The following is a 22774-nucleotide window of genomic DNA, read 5'->3' as shown; positions in this document are numbered from 1 at the left end:
GTGATCCTAAACCCAATCACAGTCTTGCGCTACTTAACATGGAACAGTGGTTCATGCTGAGACCAGCGGAAATGTTCAGCAGTGCAAAGGGATTTGAATCAGGGAGATGGGACGTTTTTTGGAGTGCTAAGCTCTCCCACATGCCTTGAATCTGTTACGGCAGCTGAACGCTCTTCAGAACTTCAGCCAGAATACACCCAGAAAGGAGTGCAGAGAAATCAGAGTTTTGCAGGGTGCAAATACCCTGAGCAGCAGAGGAGAGAGAGGTCCCACCCATTTCAGAATGCTGCCAACTGCTGCCGCCGGGCCATGATCCCAGAGATGGCAGACAGGAGAAAGTTTCAGGTTGATGCTCTGGAGAGTGGAAAAGCCCCCCTCTTTCCCTTCGCCCATCCTTTGCGGGTTCTCTGTGTGAAATTTTCCTTGTATGGACTGAGAGTCTGGTTGTGGGGCTGAGGGCAGTCCATTCCCCGTCCCAGATTGGCATGGCGCTACAATCAACCTGGTTGCACTGAATGAAATAAATGCGTGTTTGGAGAGGAGCACTTGGAGTAGCTTGGCAACGATATGCTGTTTATTTTATTTTTAGAATGGAGCATCGTTTCTCTGGCACGCCCGTTAAAACCATGGGTATAAGTCATAAATGAATGCCTTTGGATGAGCTAATTCCACATGGGAAGGGTCTGGCTTATTCCTCTGTGGGATGGGTCACCTAACCTTTCCACCTCGAGCCTGGATCTCATGTGATTCTTGAGCTGCTTACTGTTCACTCTCTCAAGTCTGGTTTGTGTGGTGGTGTTTCTGGTCATTGGCTCTAAGCCCTGGTCCATCCACTGCAGTACCGCTTCTAGCCCTCATGTCCAGTGTGACACCCCCCTGACTTTACAGTAGTAACAAAATGGATGTCAGCCTTTTGTTTTTTATGATGCCTTGGGCACGTCATAAAAGGGGGACACAGGGGAAGGGAGGTATCAGCAGCTGAGCCTGCCAGTTGAATCGCTGTGCAGCTGCTGCTCTGACACAGACCCCCTGCTGTTGCTTATCCAGGTCTTTTTACAGACCTTTTTTTGGTCTCCGAGGCAGAGTTGCTAGGTTGTTTTTTTGCTTGACCCAGAGATCTTGAACTCCGGCTTCAACTTGTGGCCTCTGTTGTCTAACAGGTGTAAGCATCTGTTTAGTTTTTTTTTTTATTTCTTTAATATATATTAGATAAAAGTAGATCCAGGTTGAATCTGCTCAGACCTATCACTGTCTGAGGTTCTGAAATCATTATTGATTGAACTCCTTCCCTATTAGAGCTTAACTATGAACAGACCGCTATTGCTTTGTGATGGTTTGACTTAGGATACTTCAGTATTATGATGGTGTAATAACAATGTACATTCACTAGTCATCAAAATTTGAATTTTGATCTGTTCAGGCTAGCAACGCTTCCAGTGTACCTATTCAGTGACATTTATGTCATTCATATTTGACTTAGCATTAGGGCTGCTCCTGACGACTATTTTTCTATAGATTAATCTATTGACTTTTTGACGATTTAATCTAAAAGATTAATTTTCCTCCAGAAACTCAACTTGACTATTTAAGTTAATTTTATTTTGACAGCAACAAACTCTATTCCATTGCAAGGCTTTAGATAATGTATACCAGCTTTTCAGTACTATATGAACAATATTTTTGCCCACAATTTGATAAGCAGATTAGTAGTATGCCTAAAAATATTGAAATGCATGTTGTGATGCCCAAGAATTAGTAATCTATATAAATTTGGCATATTCATAATGCTTAAGTAAAGTTAGTGGAGCACGCCACTTGCAATACAAGCTATAAGGTGCGATGAAGGAAGTGACAGATCAGCAGCCCCAACATCTTTTAAAAGAGGAGATACTATGGATAAAAGCAAAAAGTTGTTTGTGGTGTGGCGTACTTTTTTGCAGATAAAAGTCCGACACTTTTTTGTGTAAATATTTTTAATTTGGTTCACACATTATTTTCTTTTATTTAGTGTCTGTTTTCGTTATAGTTTACGATAATGCCACTGGTCCCAGCAAGTCCAACGCGCACGAACCCACACCATCAATCAATGTAGGATAAGCCCAGATTTTAGCCTAAACATTTTCACAAACACTGATTGAATAGAGATTCTGATGTAGCAGGCAGACAACTTTATGGCTTTAATAATGAATGTATTTAGCAGCTCCAAGGATGATATTGAAAAGCTCTCCGTACTAATGGTTATTTAATAAACATGAATAGATTGCATGGTGGTTTCGCCTTTTCTGGCGATCTAGAATTGTGCCTGTTTGTGTTCTCTTCCAGTGCTCATGCATAGCACTAGTACCGCAGTGGAATGCCATTGCACTTTGCACAGTGTAAAACCACCTTTTTCTTTTGTGATAATTTGAACTACTCCCATAATTGCGAGTGATATTAAAGGAAAGCATTCGTCATAATGAATTGAAACGTTTTAGAAATCATAATGGTAATTTTATTAAAATAATGATGCATCTGTGAAATATTAATATTGACTACGTCAACTAATTACCGCAGCCCTATTTAAGATATATTAAACTTACAGTAGCTTCACCGGAACGCAACACTTTTGTAGGGTTTGGCCAATACCTCAATTTGCATTATTTGTTTAAAAATTATCTACATTATTGCTATCTAAGCACATGATCCTGTATTTATCAATGAATGAATACGTTTATATAAACTGATATTGTGCATTTCCGATTACAAGCAATAATATAATGTTATGTTAATGTTATGGAAGTGTTGTTTGTTAAAAATGCCCTTAACGGAGTGCTGTGCAGCCTATAATTTTCAATATTTGGTTCACATGTTTTTATGAAACGCTGGTTCCACTGTCACTGGGCAGAGATACTGGGCTGAAAGCTTTGTGGTCTTTTGCAGTTCTAGCATGTGAAAGCCCCTTTATCTGTTATCTGTTTACAACGCATCACTAATGCAAAAACTACTCAAGATGCAATGATAGTGTTCCTTTCACTTTTTATTTTCCCCAGTAGAAACAGGAGTAGGAAATAATGCCCAAATAAACAGTGCACTGGCAGTGGTCGTTGTTTAACAGAAGTAAACGATGCCCAACAGGATTTTATTTATATATAAATGCTGCATTCTGTTTACCTTGGAGGTCTGAAGTCAGAGCTGGAAATGTCACACCCAAGTTAACTGCGTTCCAGTATAGCAAGTTATTTAGCAATTCCAGGGACCTGTTTCAAAAAGCAAGATTTCTTGACAATCCAGATAACTTGTTGAATTCAATTTACCCCAGTTTAAATGTCCATACATTTGTCCTTACTGTTCACTTACATTTAGCCTACTATAAATCCATCAAGTTATTTAGCTAAGCAAGAAATCCTGCTTTCTGAAACAGGCCCCAGTTCTAGCCTCCTTGATTGCTAGCCATTGTTAGCAATATCATTTGATAACACATTATGCAGTATTTTGTGCATAAAAACAGTATAATAACATGTCCGCATATAGGAATTGGTCAGTACTGTGTGTACTGGAGATGCACCGATCCGGTATTCGCCAATCTAGGACTATATGTGACTGATCCACATCCGATACTTGCTTATTTTTTCTTAAATATATTTGTACAATTAATCACACGACAGCTCTTTCCCATTTTAGATGTGTGTTTTTGTGGCATTCAAGCTGAACGGTAAGGCTGCCACTCAGTTTCTTGCTACTCACTGGGTGTGAGCGCAGTGACTTCCGCCTGATGTGACTTCATGAGTATACCCTTTGCAGTACAAGGAGCGTAAGAACATCAGATAAGAAGGTGACGATCTGGGAGTATTTTACACGTTGAACACCAGCTAGTAGCACAGTGATTTGCATTCTTTGTAAAAAAAAAAGTTTTGAGAAGTGGGAATAGCGTTTGGTGGAAAATCCCACTAAACAAAATGCATGCAATTGTGCAAGACAACTCAAATAGTATGAAAAACAATGGATGATTTGGGAGTCGCTAGCTTGGGCTGTTTTGCACACTTGCTACAGCTTGTGAGACACAAGGGACTGCTGTGACAACGAAGTGTAAGTGATGCTGTTGCCAGTGGGAGAAACATTGCGGGGCATTTTAAGCATTCACCACGTGCGTATCCTCACTTTGAAAGATGTTCAAATTGAACTGCAAATGCCTCAGGAACTCTTAAGATGCACAGACAAGGTGAACAGTATGTTATGTATGTTTCTAGTAGCCTAATTAGTTTTTTTGGCACACATTTTTCATCTGTATATATATACTATTAATTTTAAACTAGTAAAGTATAACAATTTATATTAAAATATTAAAATGAGCTCTTGTATTGGAATCTGTATCGGCACTTGTGTATTGGCATCAGTTCAGAAATGAAAAAAATGAATCAGGCAGATTTAATGAGCCACACATAAGATGCAAGAGCTAATAAACGGTATAAAGCTACAGCTTTAATTTCTGTTGATAAAGGGCGCAGCCATCTTGCATTCTGAGGTCAGGGTTTTATAGATTTCTCCAACTTCAGGGGGGCTGTTCCACATGAAATTTCTGACTAGGAACTAGGAATTTCCGAGTTACGAGTTCAAATGGGACGCTGCAGTACACACACGCACGTGCCTGTTTAGGAGAGGAACTTAAATAGTAACCGGTTTCTGAAATTTTTTGTAAGAATGTTTGCTAGGGCTTTGCTGTGTGCGCAATGCAATGCGTCTTGGTGGGTGTGCTTATCACAGAGCTGCAGGAAAAAGCATGTATTGTGTGTTATAATCTGATAATGCCGTTTGACCTGGTGAAAATAGCATTAGTTGTAACTAACAATGAACTTTATTCACACAGATTTTTCAATTATATCTTTTCAATTGTATTATTTGGAAAACTTTGATAAGGAAAAAAATTCGTATATAGTTTATCAATTATCTACCCAACCCAACCCCGTTGTAAGAGGAGCATCTGTACAAATATTCATGGTTTTTGCTCATAGATGTTCTTACTTTATTGACTTCCTGCTCCCAGGCTGGTGTTTGACACAATAATTGAACAGATGACCTTTGTGATTATGTGAACAGTATGGTAAGACCATCCTGTAATGTCTGTCTTTGTATTGAGAATCTGGGTCAAATATGGCAGATGATGATGCACATATGTTTCCGGGTACCCTCTGTGGCAGAATTTGTTTCCGTAACTGTTTAAGAGCGTACTCTGTTTTCAGCTGTAGGATGGTGCATGAGGTAATTGTGATATCAACCTTGTACTGATTTTCAAGAAAACTGGGTAGAAGACAGTGCAAAGCCTGAAAATAGCCACTCAAGTGGTGGGAGAAGTGAGGTACTGAGGATTACACAGTCAGGAGTACAACATGGCGATTTGCTTCTCAATTTGTTTACATTGTGTGGTTCAGACATTTGTGCCACCAAAAACAAAAATGATCTGAGTGCGCTCTGTGTCTTTGTGGCTAGTGCTGATTCTGTCCCGGAAAGCCATCCCTATCACGGCCCAGTGAAGTCATAGTTTCGTTATGTCATTTCCATGGGTCTCGACACAGTGCAACTCCTCCCACGCGTTTTTTACACTACCCTAGTGGTCTGTACACGCTGCTTACATAATGCTGCGCAGCTGCATGTGTATCAGACTGGAGGACGGCAAAAGAAAAGATGTGCCACGCGTCGACCAACAGAGTTGGATCTGTGTTTCCATAGGAACCACTCTGCACCCACTCCACGCAGGGTAACCATGGGGATGGAACACACCACGGCAGCTTGGAGGTTGCATCATTGCAGTGCCAGAGACTATCATTCCTGCAAGGGACAACGAATATGTACCATCCTTTTCCTGCATTTTGGATTATGATGTTGGGAGTAGTTTTTGTGATAATTTGTGTTGCTTCTGTGACATCTGCCCTTTTATTTTTACTTGTGGTTCCTCTGTTAATCTGAAGTCATTGTTTTGAAAATCAAGAAAACATCCGCAAAGCATAACATTTGAGCGTGCAGCTTTTGAACTGTGTTAAATCACGTTTTAATGTTGACTTGTCTGGATCATCCCCTTATCTGTCTGGATGCCCTTTCGGTCTGGTGTTGGTTCTACAACAGTAACAAGTAGAGGTTCCATGCGTTCATTGGTCGTTTTATAAGAAGACCTGAGGATTGACAATTTGGTTTACCAGTGGGTAGTGTGGGGCCTTTTTGATGCTTGTGGAATTCATAATATAGCAATGTTCTTGGTTCATTAATATTCATTGTTGCTGAAAATGCCCCAGTTGCATTTAGATGTGTTTCCTGTTACTGGTAGAGAATATTACATGCCTAACAGTAGCCACAATATCAGTTTCTAAGTTGTCTGTTTTTTCTTTTTTAAACATAAGCAGCCTGCAGTGCAATCGATAAATATTATAATTACTGATGTCATTTTTGAAGAGGTCATGCTTGCTTATTGGCCTTGTTTAAATTAGTTTTTTAGTTAATTGCGTTTTTCAGGATTTTAGTAATTAGGTTTATGGAAAATGGGAGGGGGTGGACTGATTTATTGCTTTTTGGCCTTCTAGGCAAGAAGCTTTTAGTATCAAATGAAAAACTAGTGGTTTCTGCTGTCGAATTCTAATGAATACATTTTGGCTTTCCCATTGTAGGGGTTGCGTTCATGCTTTTTGCAGCAGGAACATTGGCTTTCTCTGTACAGATGTTGTATTAGAACTCCAGGACCATGTCTGCATTCTCCATTGGACGGCTGGTTGATAATATCATGCTGAAGATGCGACCCTGATGATGGTTTTCTTATGCCACATGTGTTCCAAACATTAAGCTGTCCACCACCGTCTCCTGACCTGCTAGCAAATAATGGAAAGATGTGGAATTAAGTCAGAGTTCTGTCTTAGATGTAAGATGGTTAGCATCACCTGGTAATGCTTTCTTTCATGTTTCAGGTGGTTCATCCGGCTTCATTCATTTCAATATGGGAAAAGCTTTCTAAGGGTTGAAAGACAGGACCAAGAACAAAGCTGAATGGGTTAACTTGATGACAGGGTGTGCAAATTCGGCTTCCCTTCCATCACTTTGTGTGACTGAAAAAACACTTCAAAGGGGCACCCTCGGTTCCCGCCGACTCACGTTGTCAATTTTATTTAGACCTCTTTTTATGCTCAAGTGCCTGGTGAGCTGCCTGCACAATCGTTTGAAAAGCATTCAGATGTCCTGAAGCGAGGAACCGTTATTTTTAGGTTGTGTGCATTGTGTCATGCTAACCTTGGCATATGATCAAAGCAAACAGACAGTGATGAGGTTTTAGTTGAGTTCAAACATTACGTACAGGTGTCCCGAGTAAGGAAATTAGTGAATTTTTAACCTATTTTTATTTATTTGAACCAACTTGTTATACCGTGATTTCTGAATTCTGTGGAAGTTGCCTCACACGTTTCCCAAGAAGCCTCTCACTTTACAGGTGGGTCAGCTCTTATTCATTACTCACACATGCACATACATATATCCATACATACATATATACATACACTCCTGGCTTCTTGGACTCTGCTTCCTTAATCAGAGCAACCTCACTTTCATCATTGTCATCTCATATCAGGTGTTCACTCCCATGGTCTTTCTTGGGAGCAGACGTGGGTTCGCCTCAATGAATGGGGGTGGGGTGGTAAGGTGGTGGGGTGACTGTGACAGGCTATCCTCGGGTGCAGTTGTAACCAAAGCCTGGGGGGTATTAATAGCCCCAGTGAGTGTGTGGGTGGGGGGGAGTCCAGTCAGACATCCTGACGGGGCCATGACACCGCAAGGGCCCCACCCAACAGCGCCTTTTGGCCTTTTTTGGGAAGACACTTAGCACGTCCCTCCCATGCTGAGCCAGACCACGTGTAGGCTAGCACCACTGTCTCACCAGCTGGGGGGCGGTTACTTATTTATAGAGCAAGAATCCCCACTCTTTTTTAGGGAGTTAGATCAGAACCTGCCCAGCCCTTGGGGGTCTGTGGGTCATTATGGCGTGCTTGGGTTCTGGTGGCTATCTAAACTCACAGGTGTGCTGTCACTCTTGATGGCAGTGATGTAGGGACTGTCATTGTAACTGGCAGCGGCTGCTACTTTTATCATCATGCTTATCCTTTCATCCAAAGCTATTTAGCTAGCTGAGCTTTCATTTAATGTGTTCCGTCACTGGATATTTTGTGGGAACAGTCCGAGCGCAATACAAAACTGCTTGGGCCTCTTGTTTGTCCCTGTGTATTGACTGCTGAAGGTATGAAGACTAGTGCAGCTACCAATTTTATCATCTCTGCCTCATTTACTTAATGCCTCGTTTATAGACGTAATACCTTTAGGGATCTATTTTTGTGCATGTGTGAAGTTCTTACTGTGGCGGTTTGGTTAAAGCAACTTACAGCTCCTCCATTCTTGGTAATCTTTGTCTGTTTAGGGACAGTGTGATCATGGCCATCCAGGAGTCCAAGATCTGGTTATGCTTAGCGAATATATTGTCATTTTATGCTGCTTCATATATTATGTACAATTTGAAAGATATTTGTCTTTATTCCCATAGTATTAATTCATTACATGCCTTGTGAATGAAATAATTGGTTGGCCACTTTACATCATTGTGCCAACAACTTTTATGAACAGAACACCCACATCTCTCCAGTGTGAATGAGACGTACAAGGCATGAAATAATGGTGTGTGTTGTGGCTGTGTTATGGGGTGATATAACACACACACACACACCCCCCCCAAAGTGTTGCTAACACTGATGTGGTCACTGACTCACCGTTGCCAGATACTTTGTACCTGGGCAGGGCCCCTATAAGTTTCCTACAGCAAGATTACTCGACCCTTCTATGTGGGGAGTCCCTACTCCATCAATGTGTCTCACCATTGGTTTTCTGTCAATCTCTCCCGATTTATGCATTTCTTATGTACTCGTCCAAGACACACAGAACAGACCATTCACCTGGCTGCTCAGTAGTTCTGCTGGACTGTTTTGGATTACCTGTTATACTTATAATCAGTGGAATCCCTTGGTTAATGCTCTACAAAGTTTCCCCTGGTTCTGTTTTTATAACTAAGCATAAAGTCAGCAGTGAGGGTAAGAAATTTATGGTGGAGGCTGGACTTTACAGTCCCCTCCCCAGTCTTATCATGTGATCTGGGTGGCCGCCAGAGTACTTAGACAGGCCTGCTGTTTGACTCAGCCCTCCATTGTCTTGTAACCTGAGAAACTTATCACAAGCTATTGACGTGCCAGCGGACATTCTGTGTGAGAGAGCGCACGTTTTGGAGCGGATCCCTTTCTCTTCTGTTGTAAACAGGATTTGTCCTGAAAATATTTGCATTCAATGCATTGTAATCCTTTCAAGTTATAATATTTTTGCTGTGCTATTCATTAAAATGGTAATCGATACAGTCTGTCATCACTTCTGTGGTTTTGTTCACAGAACTTGTTTCCATATACTAAGCAGAAAATGTATCAGGAGCGAGTTGCGCCTTTGGCATTGCTCGCCCCCAGCTCTCTCTTAGGTAGCATGAATAAGCACTTCTGGTGCACGACGTCAACTGAAAGGCTCCTGACTGCCGTTTTAAGGGAGAGAATGATTTTAACCCGCCCATTCCCCGGTGCAGTCACTGTCCGCAAAGCTTGTGGTGGCAGCTTTCCATCTTCGTCTCGGTGCTTTAAGTGTGTTTTTACACGGCTTTTATCCAGAGCGTCAGTTGGGTTCTGCTTGAATCAGATGTATCGCAGTGTAATGTTTCTATTCCTGGCATGTGGGTCACCCGTGGTTACACAGATACAGCCAAAGCCTCTCAGAGCTTTAGCGGTTGTTCATTAAAGACGAGACTGATCGATGCTAAGCCTGCTGGTTCATGCTGGCCTGGCGCGCTTCTGTTTGCGATGGCAGGTTCACTTTGTTTCCTGTTTTAAAGATGGGTGTCGGTAGCAGATGTAAAAATGCATGGCTGTCACATTGTGAAATGTCGCTGTCTTCAGCTGTACCCGTCTAAGTAGGCAACCACTCGCTTCCCATATTACAAGCTCTGATGGCTGCTGGAATACTACAAGAGGAACAGTGTCTCATGAAAATTACTGTGGGTATTTGACAGTGTCAGAAGCCAGAGGGCTGATCTGGCAGTGCTGGCCGTCGGATGGCTATGTGGAGACCGACAGACAGAACAGCCTTTGGATTTACCTTAGCATCTGTCGCATTTTCCTGCTCAACACAGACCTGGAGCTGCAAGGATGTCGTGCATGTGGGAGAGGAGGTGGCTGTCAGGGCCGTATGAGGTTGCTGTCTGTTGCGGTTTCCACTCTGTGCATTCCACCTATAACATGAGTGAGGTACATGTTTGGAGAACATAACCAAGTGCTGAAAATGAAATGGCGGACTGAACACGGGACACGTTAAAATAAACAGCTTTCCCATATTTGTCTAATGGGCTCCTGTTTACTTGCAATTGCTAGCACTGGTCCTAGGACCCCTCTGCATGTATTTATTCTTCCTGTTGAACTCCTATCGAGATAGCTCTTGGTAACCTGTTGTGACATTTTTCGATAATTTTAGATTGTTTTAGCATTTGTAATTTTTGGCCCTATTTGGTTCCAGTACTATATGTTGGCTATCTATGTAACTTCATTACTTAATTGTTCTGGGACTGTGTACTATTAACTGATCATTCAGTGGATACTAATTTTGAGGTAAGGGGCACTGAGTTAAAACAGATGACTACAGGGCATTGATCTCATGGTTCCATTTTTGTGTTCTATTATAGTTTTTTCTTTACACGTTGACCATCTTTGGATAGCTATGTGATATGCCATACTGGGATGCTATGTGAAGCTCGTTGTCCACTCCTTATAACAGACTTGCTGGGCATTTTAAGTGTTATGAGTGGACTGAGGCGATGGTAATTAACACCTTCAGATTTCATTTCTTACTCACACACAGGCACTTCCTGTACTGAGAAACTTTTCACATGAACTTTCAGATCTGGCTTTGCTGAGATGTCAGCACTGTCCATGCAGTCTGCTGAGAGCTCTTTGTGTCACTCAGCTTTTCAGATAAACTGTGGCTTAGCCTTTTCTGTATTGTGGTCGTTCTGTGTTTTTTTTTTTCCTGGTATTTACATGACGGCTCTCTTTTGGAACTGTAAGGACACTTTTCCACCACACCAGGTGTTGTACTTTTGGTACTTTCTCCCTTTTCCACTGATTTCCAGTCAAGTACCAGTACCAAACGTTCCAGTATTTAAAGTGCTATAGTACTTTGAGGTGAGACTTGAAACACTTTCTTTGTCGATTGGTTATGCAAATAGTCTGCCTCTGAAACACAATACAACCGCTGTCTTGAAGAAAAAAAAAATTAATAATGGATGCGTGGACAAATAGAGACCCAAGCTTAAGTTGTTATCTGGTCGGAAGAACAGATACAATCCCCGGATGGCATGACAAGAAATAATGTATTTGATATATACTAGGGCAGCATGGTATAAGAAAAGTTTTAAATATCACAAAGCAGCACTAATGCAATAGCAGCAAACTGATTATTAAACTTATTCTAGAATATCTTGGAAAAAAATTTAATTGCTAAAGTTTTTTGTTTTCCCCATGACAGAGTGAAAATGTTTTAGCAAAGCTTAAACTCCCTGCACTATAATATTTGTACAGAACCGAAGTTAAGAAAGTCTATTTTCTAGCTGACTAGCAATGCAAGAATTGCATGTGCATTACATGCAATGTTGGAATTAATATTGCACATTGTCCTGCCCTATAATATACAATGGCAAAATACCTGCCTTGCATTATGATGTCATTTAGCGGTCGTACCAGTTTTTACACCAGTGGAAAACCTACACCTTGAAGTACCGAACGTACAGTAACTGGTGCAGCGCCCTCTGTTGCCTTTGATTATTCAGTCGAATCTGTATTGTTCAGTATTACCAATGTGTGGATGTACTCATTATTTGGACTTGTCGTGTTATCTGATGAATTTAAACACACTGGTAATGGTATAAGTAACGTTTGTTATTTAAATATGTTGCTCCTGCTCTTGTTTGGTAAAGTAAAATGTCAAAGTTGGATGTACAGCAGCTCATTTTCAGTTGATTATTTGTACCTCTTTCCAGTCAGAGAGCACTTTTTTTGAGACTTGTTTATGTCAGAGAATATCCTGCAGTTTGGAGGAAGATTAACAATTCTAACAATTTCTTTTATTATGAAAATATTATAAAATTTTGTGTTGAAGAAAAGTTGTTTGTATATGGTGTCAATTATAGTTCCTAGAAATAAAATGGCAATCTGCAAAAATCTGTATCGGCTCGTCACAATTGGAAGAAAAAAAAAAAACAGATATTGAAATCGGCCAAGAAATATGTCTCTTATTGAGCAAAGTAAATGGGACAAAATGTCCGAGGTGTGGAAGTACTTCAGAGTTAACAATGAAAACCAAAGCATAGCTGACCATAAATTGTGCATTAGTAAACTATCAAAAGGTACAAAAACAGGCTCATTTCTAAACTACTAATCTAAGTATCTAAAAGCAAACACTAGCATGGACGGAGAAAATGTCAAGCGATGACCCTTGTGCAGTGAAAATGACTGAAGCTCTTATCCAGTGTGGATTTTTTGATGATCAAGCGTAGTTTTGTAATGGTGGTACGCAGAGAGTGTGCAATACTTTCTGAAGCGACGCGAACCGATGCTTCGGAGGGAATGAGGGAGTCCATGACACACCTCAGGTGTATCATTTTCCAGAGACTGAAAAATGAGAATCAGTATTTTTGCCGGCTGTTTAGCAGATTGTCTGTTTTCTTTCCCCTTGCTTTCACTTTGTTTTTTGGTTAAAACGGATTAAGTGCTGTGTGTGTGTGTGTGTGTGTGTGTGTGTGTGTGTGTGTGTGTGCGCAACCAGCTGTACTCATACTGTGTCTGAAAATAGTGGTATTGTTGCGTCCCTAGTAAATTTCCGAGCTCATCCAACTACTTCCTGTGGCTGAGAAAGCTCAGCTGGAGCTCTGCCCCTTTCTTTGCTCATCACCTTTTCTTCCACATCCTACCAGGACTCCTAGTATCTGTAGGAGCGATGCCTGTGTCTGCCTGGTGTGTCACACGCATATGGCGCCGATATTTCTGGGCATTTCTGTACAGAGGATGTGGCATCTGTTTATTTTCAGTTTTTATTGGAATATTCTTGATTTTAAATCAGTTGTTACCAAGGCAATAATGGAGCATGTGCTTGTGAAATTCATCTGCAGCATCAAAAGTGATGTCTGGTCGCTACCGCAGCCGCACCATTTATCACGGAGATGCTTCCATTAAAAGGTCTGAAATCTTTATGGCTCTTTGCAGAAACTTGCAACCAAACGGCGTCAGCTAAGCGATGAGTAACTTATGACTAAATGTTTGTGAAACGGTCCGTGTATAGTCCAGACCCTGCTGGCAGACATATTTCCATGAATTGAATGATGAATTCCTTCTGCTTTTGTTTTAATTTTTTAAGCCCCTCTTTTAGGTTGTTTGGACCCATAAAGGCTCATGGGTCATGGTTTTAATTTGGTTTGGCAACTACATTTTCCTCCCTTTTCTCATTTTTCCATGCTTTCACCATGTGTAATGTCTGTTTCTTCGCATCGTTCCTTCTCATGTATGTGTCCCTTACTGTTCTACTTATCAGTTGGTGTTGAGGTATGACCATGTACTTGCATGCATGTGGTTCTGGAAGAAGACTTTGATAAAGAATAATGTTAATATTCTGTAACTATTTTCAGCCCATGCATCAATATCAATTTTATTTTATGACCTTCGTTTGGCCATCTTAGCTGATTGACAGGTTTGGAATTATAAGCTATCACGCCTGCCTCTATTACTGTATTCACATTATGGGCCAAATACGCAGTGTTGGTAGGTATGATTGCAAATGTGACATGGCTCTGGTATAGCACTTGCATAGCTTGATTCAGGGTGCTAAGAAAAGCAGGCCAGACGTCTGCTGTGTTACTGGGCTAAATTGAACTGATACGAGGCTGTTTCAGTCTGAGTAGAAGAGCTTGTACAGCAAAAACCTCAGAGGCAGAATCCTTACGTCTGGCCCCAGATGTCCTGACTAGCGAATATGGTGTCGTTTGATGAGGGTCCTTTTTATCTTTTTTTTCCAGGAAGGTCTAACACCGGGCTTGCAGCAGTATGTTTGTGTGGTCTGGTGTAGGAATTGAAGGGCCCAGCAGGCATCAGTGATAGCTGTGCTTGGTTATTTTTGTGTGTATGTGGGTTAGTATTAGGTTTATATTGCATTGTGGGGACCAGTTGCCCCCCACAATGTAATAAAAACCTGTTATCTTGATCTTGTGGGAACCATTTTCAGGTCCCCTCAAAGATCTGTGAATGCAGTTAAAAAACTAAAAATGGCAAAAGTGTTGTATTTTCTTTGGTTACTTATGGTTAAGGCTAGGGTTGGGTGGGGGTTAAGGTTGTCATTGTTGATATTAGGGTTATGCCTGTAGAAATTAATGAAGTTTCTAACTGGGCTCTGGTACAGAAGAGAGCAGCCTTGCTTTGTCGCTCCTTGTCCCATGTTCATAGAGCACTGTCATCACGGCTGGCACATCACTGGCCACCTACCTCCCAAGACCTCAGCGTCTCTGGGGGACATAGTAGTGGGCCCCCTCTCCGTAATTGCTTCAATTTCCTGGCTTTGGGCTGGGTAGAGGTTTAGGTCCTCATCTGGTGGGCAGTGGTGGCTTGATGGTTAGGGATGCGCACTTGTAATTTAAAGGTTGCTGGTTCGAATCCCTGACCAGCAAGGCACCACTGAGGTACCCTGATCAAGGTACCGCCCCCAAGCACTGCTCCCCGGGCTCTGAATTAGCTGCCCCCTGCTATGTCACGAAAGTCACATATGGGTTAAATGCAGAGGACACATTTTGTTGTTGCGCACTGTGTGCTGTGGTGTGTTAACAATGACCACTGAGCACTAAATTCAAAAATTCTAAATTCATCTTGTCATTAGTTTTCCCCATAGAAATGAACGGCGAGTCCCCACAAAAATAGTATTTGTCTTGTGTCTGTGCGTGCGTGCGTGCGTGCGTGCGTGCGTGCGTGCGTGCGTGCGTGCGTGCGAGCGAGCGATGTTGGAATAGGCTAGCGATCGTGGATAATTGAATCAGTAGGACAATGGAGGAGAACTCCATCCCTTTGTTAGTTGGAACTCCTTAGCACTTGCAGGTGAATTTCAGAGCGCGGTGAGAACCTGGGAATAGCAGCTAGAAGAGGGTGCCGAGCTTCATAGGCTACATTCACACTGTAAGCTTTAATGCTCAATTCTGATTTTCTGCTCAGATAGGATTTTTTGTTTGCCTGTTCACATTACCCTTTTTAATGTGGGCGATATCAGATTTCAATGCGTATGGTTCACTGTACTGAACTGGCCCCCATGCGCACAAAACATCAAAGATGCAATGACGCGCAAGCGCAAAAACAAAGACGTCACTTTACTGAATCGAAAAGTGCCTGGTTACGATATTTTCTCCCCAAATACTTAAATCCAGCACCTCACTGTCCTTCCACTGGCCAGCTTGTGTTCTTTCCTCCATGTTTGGCACTGTGATGGAAATATATGGTGACTTCCGCCTGCACAGAATTGTGACGAACGTCGATCGAGAGTGACGTAAAAGTCGCATGAATTCTGATTTCGCTGTTCAGACTGAGGTTGCGTTGCAAAAAATCTGTGTAACCTGTATCCGATTTATGACCACATACTGACGTGGCCCAAATCGGAATTGAAAAAATCGGATTCCATGTGACTTGTGGTGTTTACATTGTCATGAAAAAATGCGATCTGAGTCACATATGAGCAAAAAAATCAGATTTGGGCCACATTTGTCCTGCAGTGTGAACGTAGCCATAGTGTGGGTGGGAAATGTGCATCGGGTGTCCTGCCTCTGTAGCTTAAATGCAGTCAGAAATCTGTCGTATATGAAATTGTCTGTTTTCACAGCAGATGACTGCACCCAAAGCTCTCAGGATAGATATTAGAGTTGTTAAAAGGTTTGCCAGTTTTACTCTGTTATATCAGTCCAGGGTTTTCGTTCATAAACATGGGGTTCAGCCCGTGATGGACAGTTCCGACAGTGTGGCGGCTGTGTTGTTTGGTACCATCTGCACCAACCTGACCCTTCGCTCCCCCCACAGGACGTGCACTAAGCCATGGGGGCGTTTCTGGACAAGCCGAAGACTGAGAAGCACAATGCACACGGTGCGGGCAATGGGCTGCGCTTCGGTCTGAGTAGCATGCAGGGCTGGCGTGTGGAGATGGAGGACGCCCACACGGCCGTGGTGGGTCTGCCACAGGGCCTATCTGACTGGTCCTTTTTCGCCGTGTACGATGGGCACGCCGGCTCACGTGTGGCCAACTACTGCTCCAAGCACCTGCTGGAGCACATTACGGGCAGCGAGGGTTTCCGTGGCGTCGACCGGGCCGAGCCCACGGTAGAGGGCGTCAAGAGTGGCATCCGTGCTGGATTCCTCAAGATCGACGAGTACATGCGCAGCTTTGCTGACCTGCGCAATGGCATGGACCGCAGCGGCTCTACAGCAGTGGCTGTGCTAGTGTCGCCCGAACACCTCTACTTCATCAACTGTGGCGACTCACGGGCGGTGCTCTACCGCAGCTCGCACGTCTGTTTCTCCACGCTAGACCACAAGCCGTGCAACCCACGCGAGAAGGAGCGCATCCAGAATGCCGGCGGTTCCGTCATGATCCAGCGAGTCAACGGTTCGCTGGCAGTCTCGCGTGCCCTCGGAGACTATGACTACAAGTGCGTGGATGGCAAGGGGCCCACGGAGCAGCTGGTGTCGCCCGAGCCTGAGGTTTTTGAGATGGCGCGCTCTGAAGAGGACCAGTTCGTGGTGCTCGCCTGCGACGGCATCTGGGATGTCATGAGCAATGAGGAACTCTGCGAGTTCGTCAGGTCACGGCTGGAGGTCACTGATGACCTGGAAAAGGTCTGCAATGCCGTGGTAGACACCTGCTTGCATAAGGTATGTTGGGAGCCTGGGAATGAGTCTATGGAGTAGTACTGTTATGGGAGGTGGGACTCGAGCAGGGGACTATGGAGTGGTGTTTAGCCCTGGGTTTGGACTACCAGTCAGTCATGCTTATGTGGTCCCTGAAGCCAGTCTAATGCTCATCGCGACCAGCCTGTTCTCTTGACTGCTGCTGTCGTCCTGCCGTTTCTGTGCAGTCGCGTTTGTTGTTTCCTGACAGCAGCTCTTCATATGGTTGCTTTTCTGTCTTCTCAAGACGACCAAGCTATCTGTCATTCACCTGCACATTGTGCTGATAAGATGAGGATTGGTGCTCTGTGGAGCAACTAGTAATTTCCTCCCAGTGGAGCAGATTTGTCTGCCAGTCTGTCCTGGGAGCAGGATCCTAAAGGACGGAAACTGTGTTCCTCGTCCTCCTTTCTGTATCTCATTTTCTCTGTTCCCCTGAGCTTCAGCAGAGTTTCCGTTTTTAGTGCCTTTGAGACGTTCTCACCTAAGATAAACACCGGGGGCTTCATGGGGGGCAGTGAGCCAGAGGAGATCAGCAGCCTTGCACTCTTAGCCGCAGATGGGTTCGAGCCCTGGTTAAGGGGCCCGCTGTCATAACACAGACAGTTGCGGTGGGGATGTATCAAGCTGTCTGAATGGAAAACATTGTGTGTGATAAAGGTATTCTGTGACCTATGGTGCCCCTCAGCTAAGTTCACCACCTCTGTCCTTCCAGGGAAGCCGGGACAACATGAGCGTTGTGTTGGTGTGTTTGCCTAACGCCCCCAAGGTGTCAGAGGAGGCAGTCAAGAGGGATGCCGAGCTGGACAAGTACCTGGAGTCTCGAGTGGAAGGTTGGTGTTAGTCTCTGGTGGCCCTTCTCTGCTTCGTCTGCTTGGCTTATCTCCTGCTTCTCTGTCCTCTATGTGTCATCATTTTGTCCTCATCTCTTTTCCCTCTCTCCTGTAGCAACAAACGCACACTGACACAGGCCTTCACCTCAGAGTAGGCACACACACACGAGTGGTCCTCAGTGAGCCCGGGCCTATGACGACACCATGCCTTTGTGTGGCTCTAACTACCATCTGGCCCAGGTGTCACAGAACAGGCTATGTTGCTCTGTGTCAAGTGACCTGGAAATCTGACCTCTTCCCCTCAATCTGCCTGCTTTGTCCATGAAGCCACAAGGCTGCAGTCAGGTCCTCTAGCTCAGTGTTTCTCAAACCAGTCTTCAGGGATCCCCAGACAGTCCATGTTTTTGCTCCCTCCCAATTCCCTGGAGGGAACAAAAGCGTGGACCATCCGGGGGTCCCCCAGGACTGGTTTGAGAAACTGCTGTAGCGGTAGCCCTGTCCTGCTTCATCCTGCTCCATCCTGCCCTATTCTGCCCTGTCCTCCTCCATCCTGCCCCTGATTTATCTCCCTGTCACTCAGAGAGGAGTTGTGTGCTTCTTACTGTGACCTACTTTTACTTCAGATCACGGCGGCACTCCGTGAAAACCTGAGTACCACTGTGTTGCTTTTTACACCCTCCTCCCCCCCTTCATTTTCGGGCTTTTGAAACATTCTGGCACACTGTTACTAGTTTTCTAAAGTCCCCGGGTTATGTAAACTCTTCCCCTTGGAGCTGGCCAAGAGCGTCGGCCCAGCGTTGGAGCAGTGTTCCCACCGGCCGGCTCGGCTCGGCACGCCAGAAGGGGCCGCCGCCACTCCGCGGAAGAATGTGCTGGCAGAACATCGAGCTGGCATCGTTCCTGCTGCCGCCTCACACTCTGCTTCAGGGTCTCCTCCTTTGGCCCACTCTTCTCACCGTGTCCTTGGCATAGGCGCTGGGGGCGGCAGTGGGAACCCCCCACGGGGCAGCTGTCTGACCCAGCAGGACCTCAGGCCAGCAGTCAACGGCGTGTTTGCACAGCAAATTCACCGTTAAGTCGCATACAGTAGATATGACTTGTCAGGGGATTTGCTGATTTGGGGGGGGGGGGGGGGGGTGACAAATCATTCCCCCTCGTCCCTGTGAAAGGTGTATGGATTGGGTATAGTGTCTTTGACTATGTGGGCATGAGGTTCTGTTGACGATGCACCTGGGCTGCGAGTAACCATGACAGTGCAGTGGACGCTTTACTCACATGTTTGACAGGGATGACAAGGCTTCAGTCTGACTGGCCATAGTGGTTTGAGACAGTGATGCCTCCTCTTGGCCATACTGGTGTGGGATGGAGATATGCCAGTGGGGTATAGCTTTTTTTTTCTTTTTACAGTGAAAAGTAAAGAAAAAATACTGGCAAGCTACCAAGTAGTGCTGTCCCAAATGATTATTCTTTAAATGATTGGTCTAGCGATTATTTTTTTCGATTATTCAATTAATCCAACAACTAATTTTTCAATTGATCTAGCGATAAATTTATTAATAGGAATTATTTTCAAGTTAGTCATTTAATACAATTCACCCCCTCCCCCCCCACACACATCTAAAATCCTCATTAACTTTACAGTTTATTAAAACATTTCTTAACAAAAGCATTATTAACAAAAAAGGCTAATCTTAAGAGATTCAATAGGATTTCTATGTTAGACTGAAGTTAATAATCACTGCAATAGTTTTTACTCAATTATTTCAGTACACCAATTTAACTTTTATGTTGAAATAGATGCTAAAACATGGAATGAATTCATAACTGGAGAAGCATGTTTTTACCAAACACTAACAAAGGTAGCTTATAGTTAAGCTTACTTCAGTGAGCAAGGAACGATTTAGGTTACAGTGTGTAAGAGTAGTCATAAACGATCATTTCTCACTCTTACATGACAGAATAAGTAAACAGAAAATATAAAACGGTTGAAACAGCATCATTAACGTCAGCTATAGTAGAGGCGCAGAAAAGGTGTCATGTCTGAAGTATTCCCAAACTTTGGAAGCCCGTGTGCGAATCTTTTTTGCCACGTGTTTCTCCAGAGGCTCTGGAGCTCTGCTGGTAGAAGCAGCCATGTTGCCTCGTGCGCGGGAGGTAGGAGGTGTGTCATTAATATTTATGAGAGAAGTGCTACATGATTGGCCAGTGCATGCCTTACAAAATAGTGTGGCACTGCTGGCATCGGTGATATTAGACAAAACTATATCGGAATTCAATATATAATTGATAGTTTTAACGGTGCCAGCAGTGAAACAACTTGCCAGCTTATTAGCCGAATAACCTTGTATTGTAAATGAAAACCATGCCTCAGGTCTAATAGATAAAATGTTGTAGCTCTCGAGTGGTGAAGAGATGAGGTGGACAGTAAAGTTCAGTTATTAGCAGACTGTTTTATTGCGCGATTGTTAAAAGGGACAGCGTTACCGTGCTCCCGAGGACGAAGTACTTCCTCTTACAATATGTTTAGCTTATCAAATTATGTCATTGGGACAGATGCACAGACATCCATCCATACAGACCCCCCACCTGCTCTTCTGATCAGCCTTTCCCGGTGTTTCTAATCCTGCTAGTTCAGGGCATGTCCACGCCAAAAGCACACTTCTTGCTGGTGTTTTCAGTTGCTGTGTTTAATTGCTGACCTTCCTCTAGCCCCTCCTGATTTTCCTGCTGAGAAGCTTCATCGTTAAATGAATCTGAGCTTTCTGCACATCTCTCCCTTCTGTTCCGTCACACAGAAATCATGGAGACCTCAGGGGAAGAAGGAGTTCCTGACCTGGTTCATGTCATGCGCAACCTTTCCACAGAGAACATCCCCAACCTTCCACCAGGGGGCGGCCTCGCCAGCAAGTAGGGTGTCCCTCCTCTCGCTTCCAAAACTATATTTCTACCAGACCCCAGAAACAGTGTAACTTACGGTTTAAACTGTATAGTACAGCTTTGACTTTATTGCTCATTTAGCACGTTCCTTCTCTGAATTTTGCCCCCAATTGGTTACCTGTCAGCGTTGCTAGACTTCCTCAGAGATGGAGCAAGATACATGTGGTGCTTGTTGGAGTCTCACGACAGTGCTGTCTCCATCCTCAGGCGCAGCGTCATTGAGACTGTCTACAACAGGCTGAACCCCCACAGAGAAGAGGACGGGGTGAGTCCCTGCATGTTCCCTGGCTGCGTCACACGAACTTCCTAATAGCCATCGTGTAACCCTCCCCCCTTGCTGCCAGACAGTCCTGAGGCGCACCTTCTGAACTGGGAGGCCTTTGTTAGCTTAAATCCCACCCATATCAACCTCAGAGGTTAAGATCGGAGGAGTGAGTTATGATGTCACCTGAGTGGAGCATGTGGAGCACAGGGTTATGTTATGATGTCACCTGAGTGGAGCATGTGGAGCACAGGGTTACATTCTGGATGCTCCCCTATGCTGACACTCAGGAGTCCTGTGATGTGCATCATGAAGCTGTCTGTGCACGTAGTCAAAGTGGAGGGCATTGGAGAGGAGCTTTGAGCCATACCACTGCTGTGCTTCAAGAGATGTTTTCAGACGAGCTCTCTCTGCTGGTCTGTGTGTGTGTGTGTGTGTGTGTGTGTGTGTGTGTGTGTGTGTGAGAGAGAGAGAGAGAGAGAGAGTACATGCCTGTTCTTGCAGTCAGTGTCTTTGAAACTCAGAAGGAGGGCGCTGCGCTCGGTATCCCGATGACTATCAGTGATGGTGCTCCCTCTGTGTGTTTCCTGTGTGCAGGCTTTGTGTGGCTGCTGGACAATAGTATACCTGCTCCTGAAGTTACAGCTGTTGACTGGAGCAGGAGATGGTTGGGTTGAAATGGACACTCGCATGTGCGCAGGCTCACTCTCACATGTGCACATTGCCTCTCCTCACCAGAATCAGTCAGGCATCAGTGAGGGACAGAATGCTGAGTGTGACCATCACATTTGCTTTGATACACTCCTTGTGAGGTCAGGAGAGGGGTTTCCCCTGGAGAGACCTTTTGGAAAGGGATGGGCCCCTCACATCTTAGCCGCTGGCTACACTTGCAGCCCTGAGGTAGAGGCCTCACTCCTCGTTTCTCATACCCTCAGGCTAAGCCTATATTCACCCTCTGATTAATGCAGCCCTCCTGTTTCATTTGGTAAGTTAAAATGTAGGTATGGGTGTTACCCCAACCCCCGACCCTCAGAGCAAGCAGGATATAGCTTCTTAAGCAGATGTTTGAGGATGCTGATGCTCTCTGCTTTAGCTTGGCTCCTCTTTGCTCCTTAGATGCTAGTTATTCCTTTTTTGGGGGTTCTCATTAGGGAGGCTGAACCCTTTCAATGAAAGATGACCCATCCAAGGAAGACTTGTCCCCAGGAGTCACTGCTGAATGTCAGGGCTGGCCAGTACTCTTGTCACATGACCCCCGCCTGACCTTTAGGTCATTATCTAGTAAAAGATTAGCACTGAAAACTGTGGGTGAGGCTACTTCGGTTAAATTAGTTAAAAGTGGAGGTGGGATCAAAACAAACTTAGTATGTGGGCCAGAGGTTGTTCATTTCAGCATATACGACACAGACCCCAAGTCACTACAATAATGGCCGTTGTGGTATTTGACTGACATTGGTATCCATTTTCATGTTACCTCCAGTCTTAGTAGCTCTCTGTGTATGCGGTCATCTCTCCCCTTCCTCCTCTGTGGCGTCACATGACAGAGTGGTACCTGCTCAGCTCATGCTTTGGGTTGGTAGCAGTTGTATTCAGTTGTTACGTCAGGGCCCTTAAGTGTTGTGGACTTAGAAGCGGACATTTTGACATATTTAATGTCGGTAGCAGATTGTGCAAGGGTATCTGAAGTGGGGTTTCTAGGACCA

General features: G+C 44.2%; 1 protein-coding gene across 6 annotated transcripts in view; it reads left to right on the top strand.

The window, feature by feature from the left end:
* ppm1ba (protein phosphatase, Mg2+/Mn2+ dependent, 1Ba) overlaps positions 1-22774 on the top strand; it is a 38885-nt gene that overhangs the window by 10223 nt on the left and 5888 nt on the right. For 5 of the 6 annotated variants that reach the window (XM_049002681.1, XM_049002679.1, XM_049002680.1 and 2 more), the window contains 4 exons: positions 16176-17024; positions 17755-17872; positions 20668-20779; positions 21017-21074. In XM_049002681.1, coding sequence (XP_048858638.1) covers positions 16191-17024; positions 17755-17872; positions 20668-20779; positions 21017-21074 — 1122 coding nt within the window. In that variant the 5' untranslated portion in view covers positions 16176-16190. Of the gene's footprint in view, positions 1-16175; positions 17025-17754; positions 17873-20667; positions 20784-21016; positions 21075-22774 lie in introns of those variants that run through there. The other variant, XM_049002685.1, reaches the window with a different exon arrangement.

This window comes from Brienomyrus brachyistius, unplaced genomic scaffold, assembly GCF_023856365.1.
Source record: "Brienomyrus brachyistius isolate T26 unplaced genomic scaffold, BBRACH_0.4 scaffold71, whole genome shotgun sequence".
Taxonomy (NCBI): Eukaryota; Metazoa; Chordata; class Actinopteri; order Osteoglossiformes; family Mormyridae; genus Brienomyrus; species Brienomyrus brachyistius.
The sequence above is the reverse complement of the archived record's forward strand: the minus strand, read 5'-3'. Positions and strand labels throughout refer to the sequence as shown.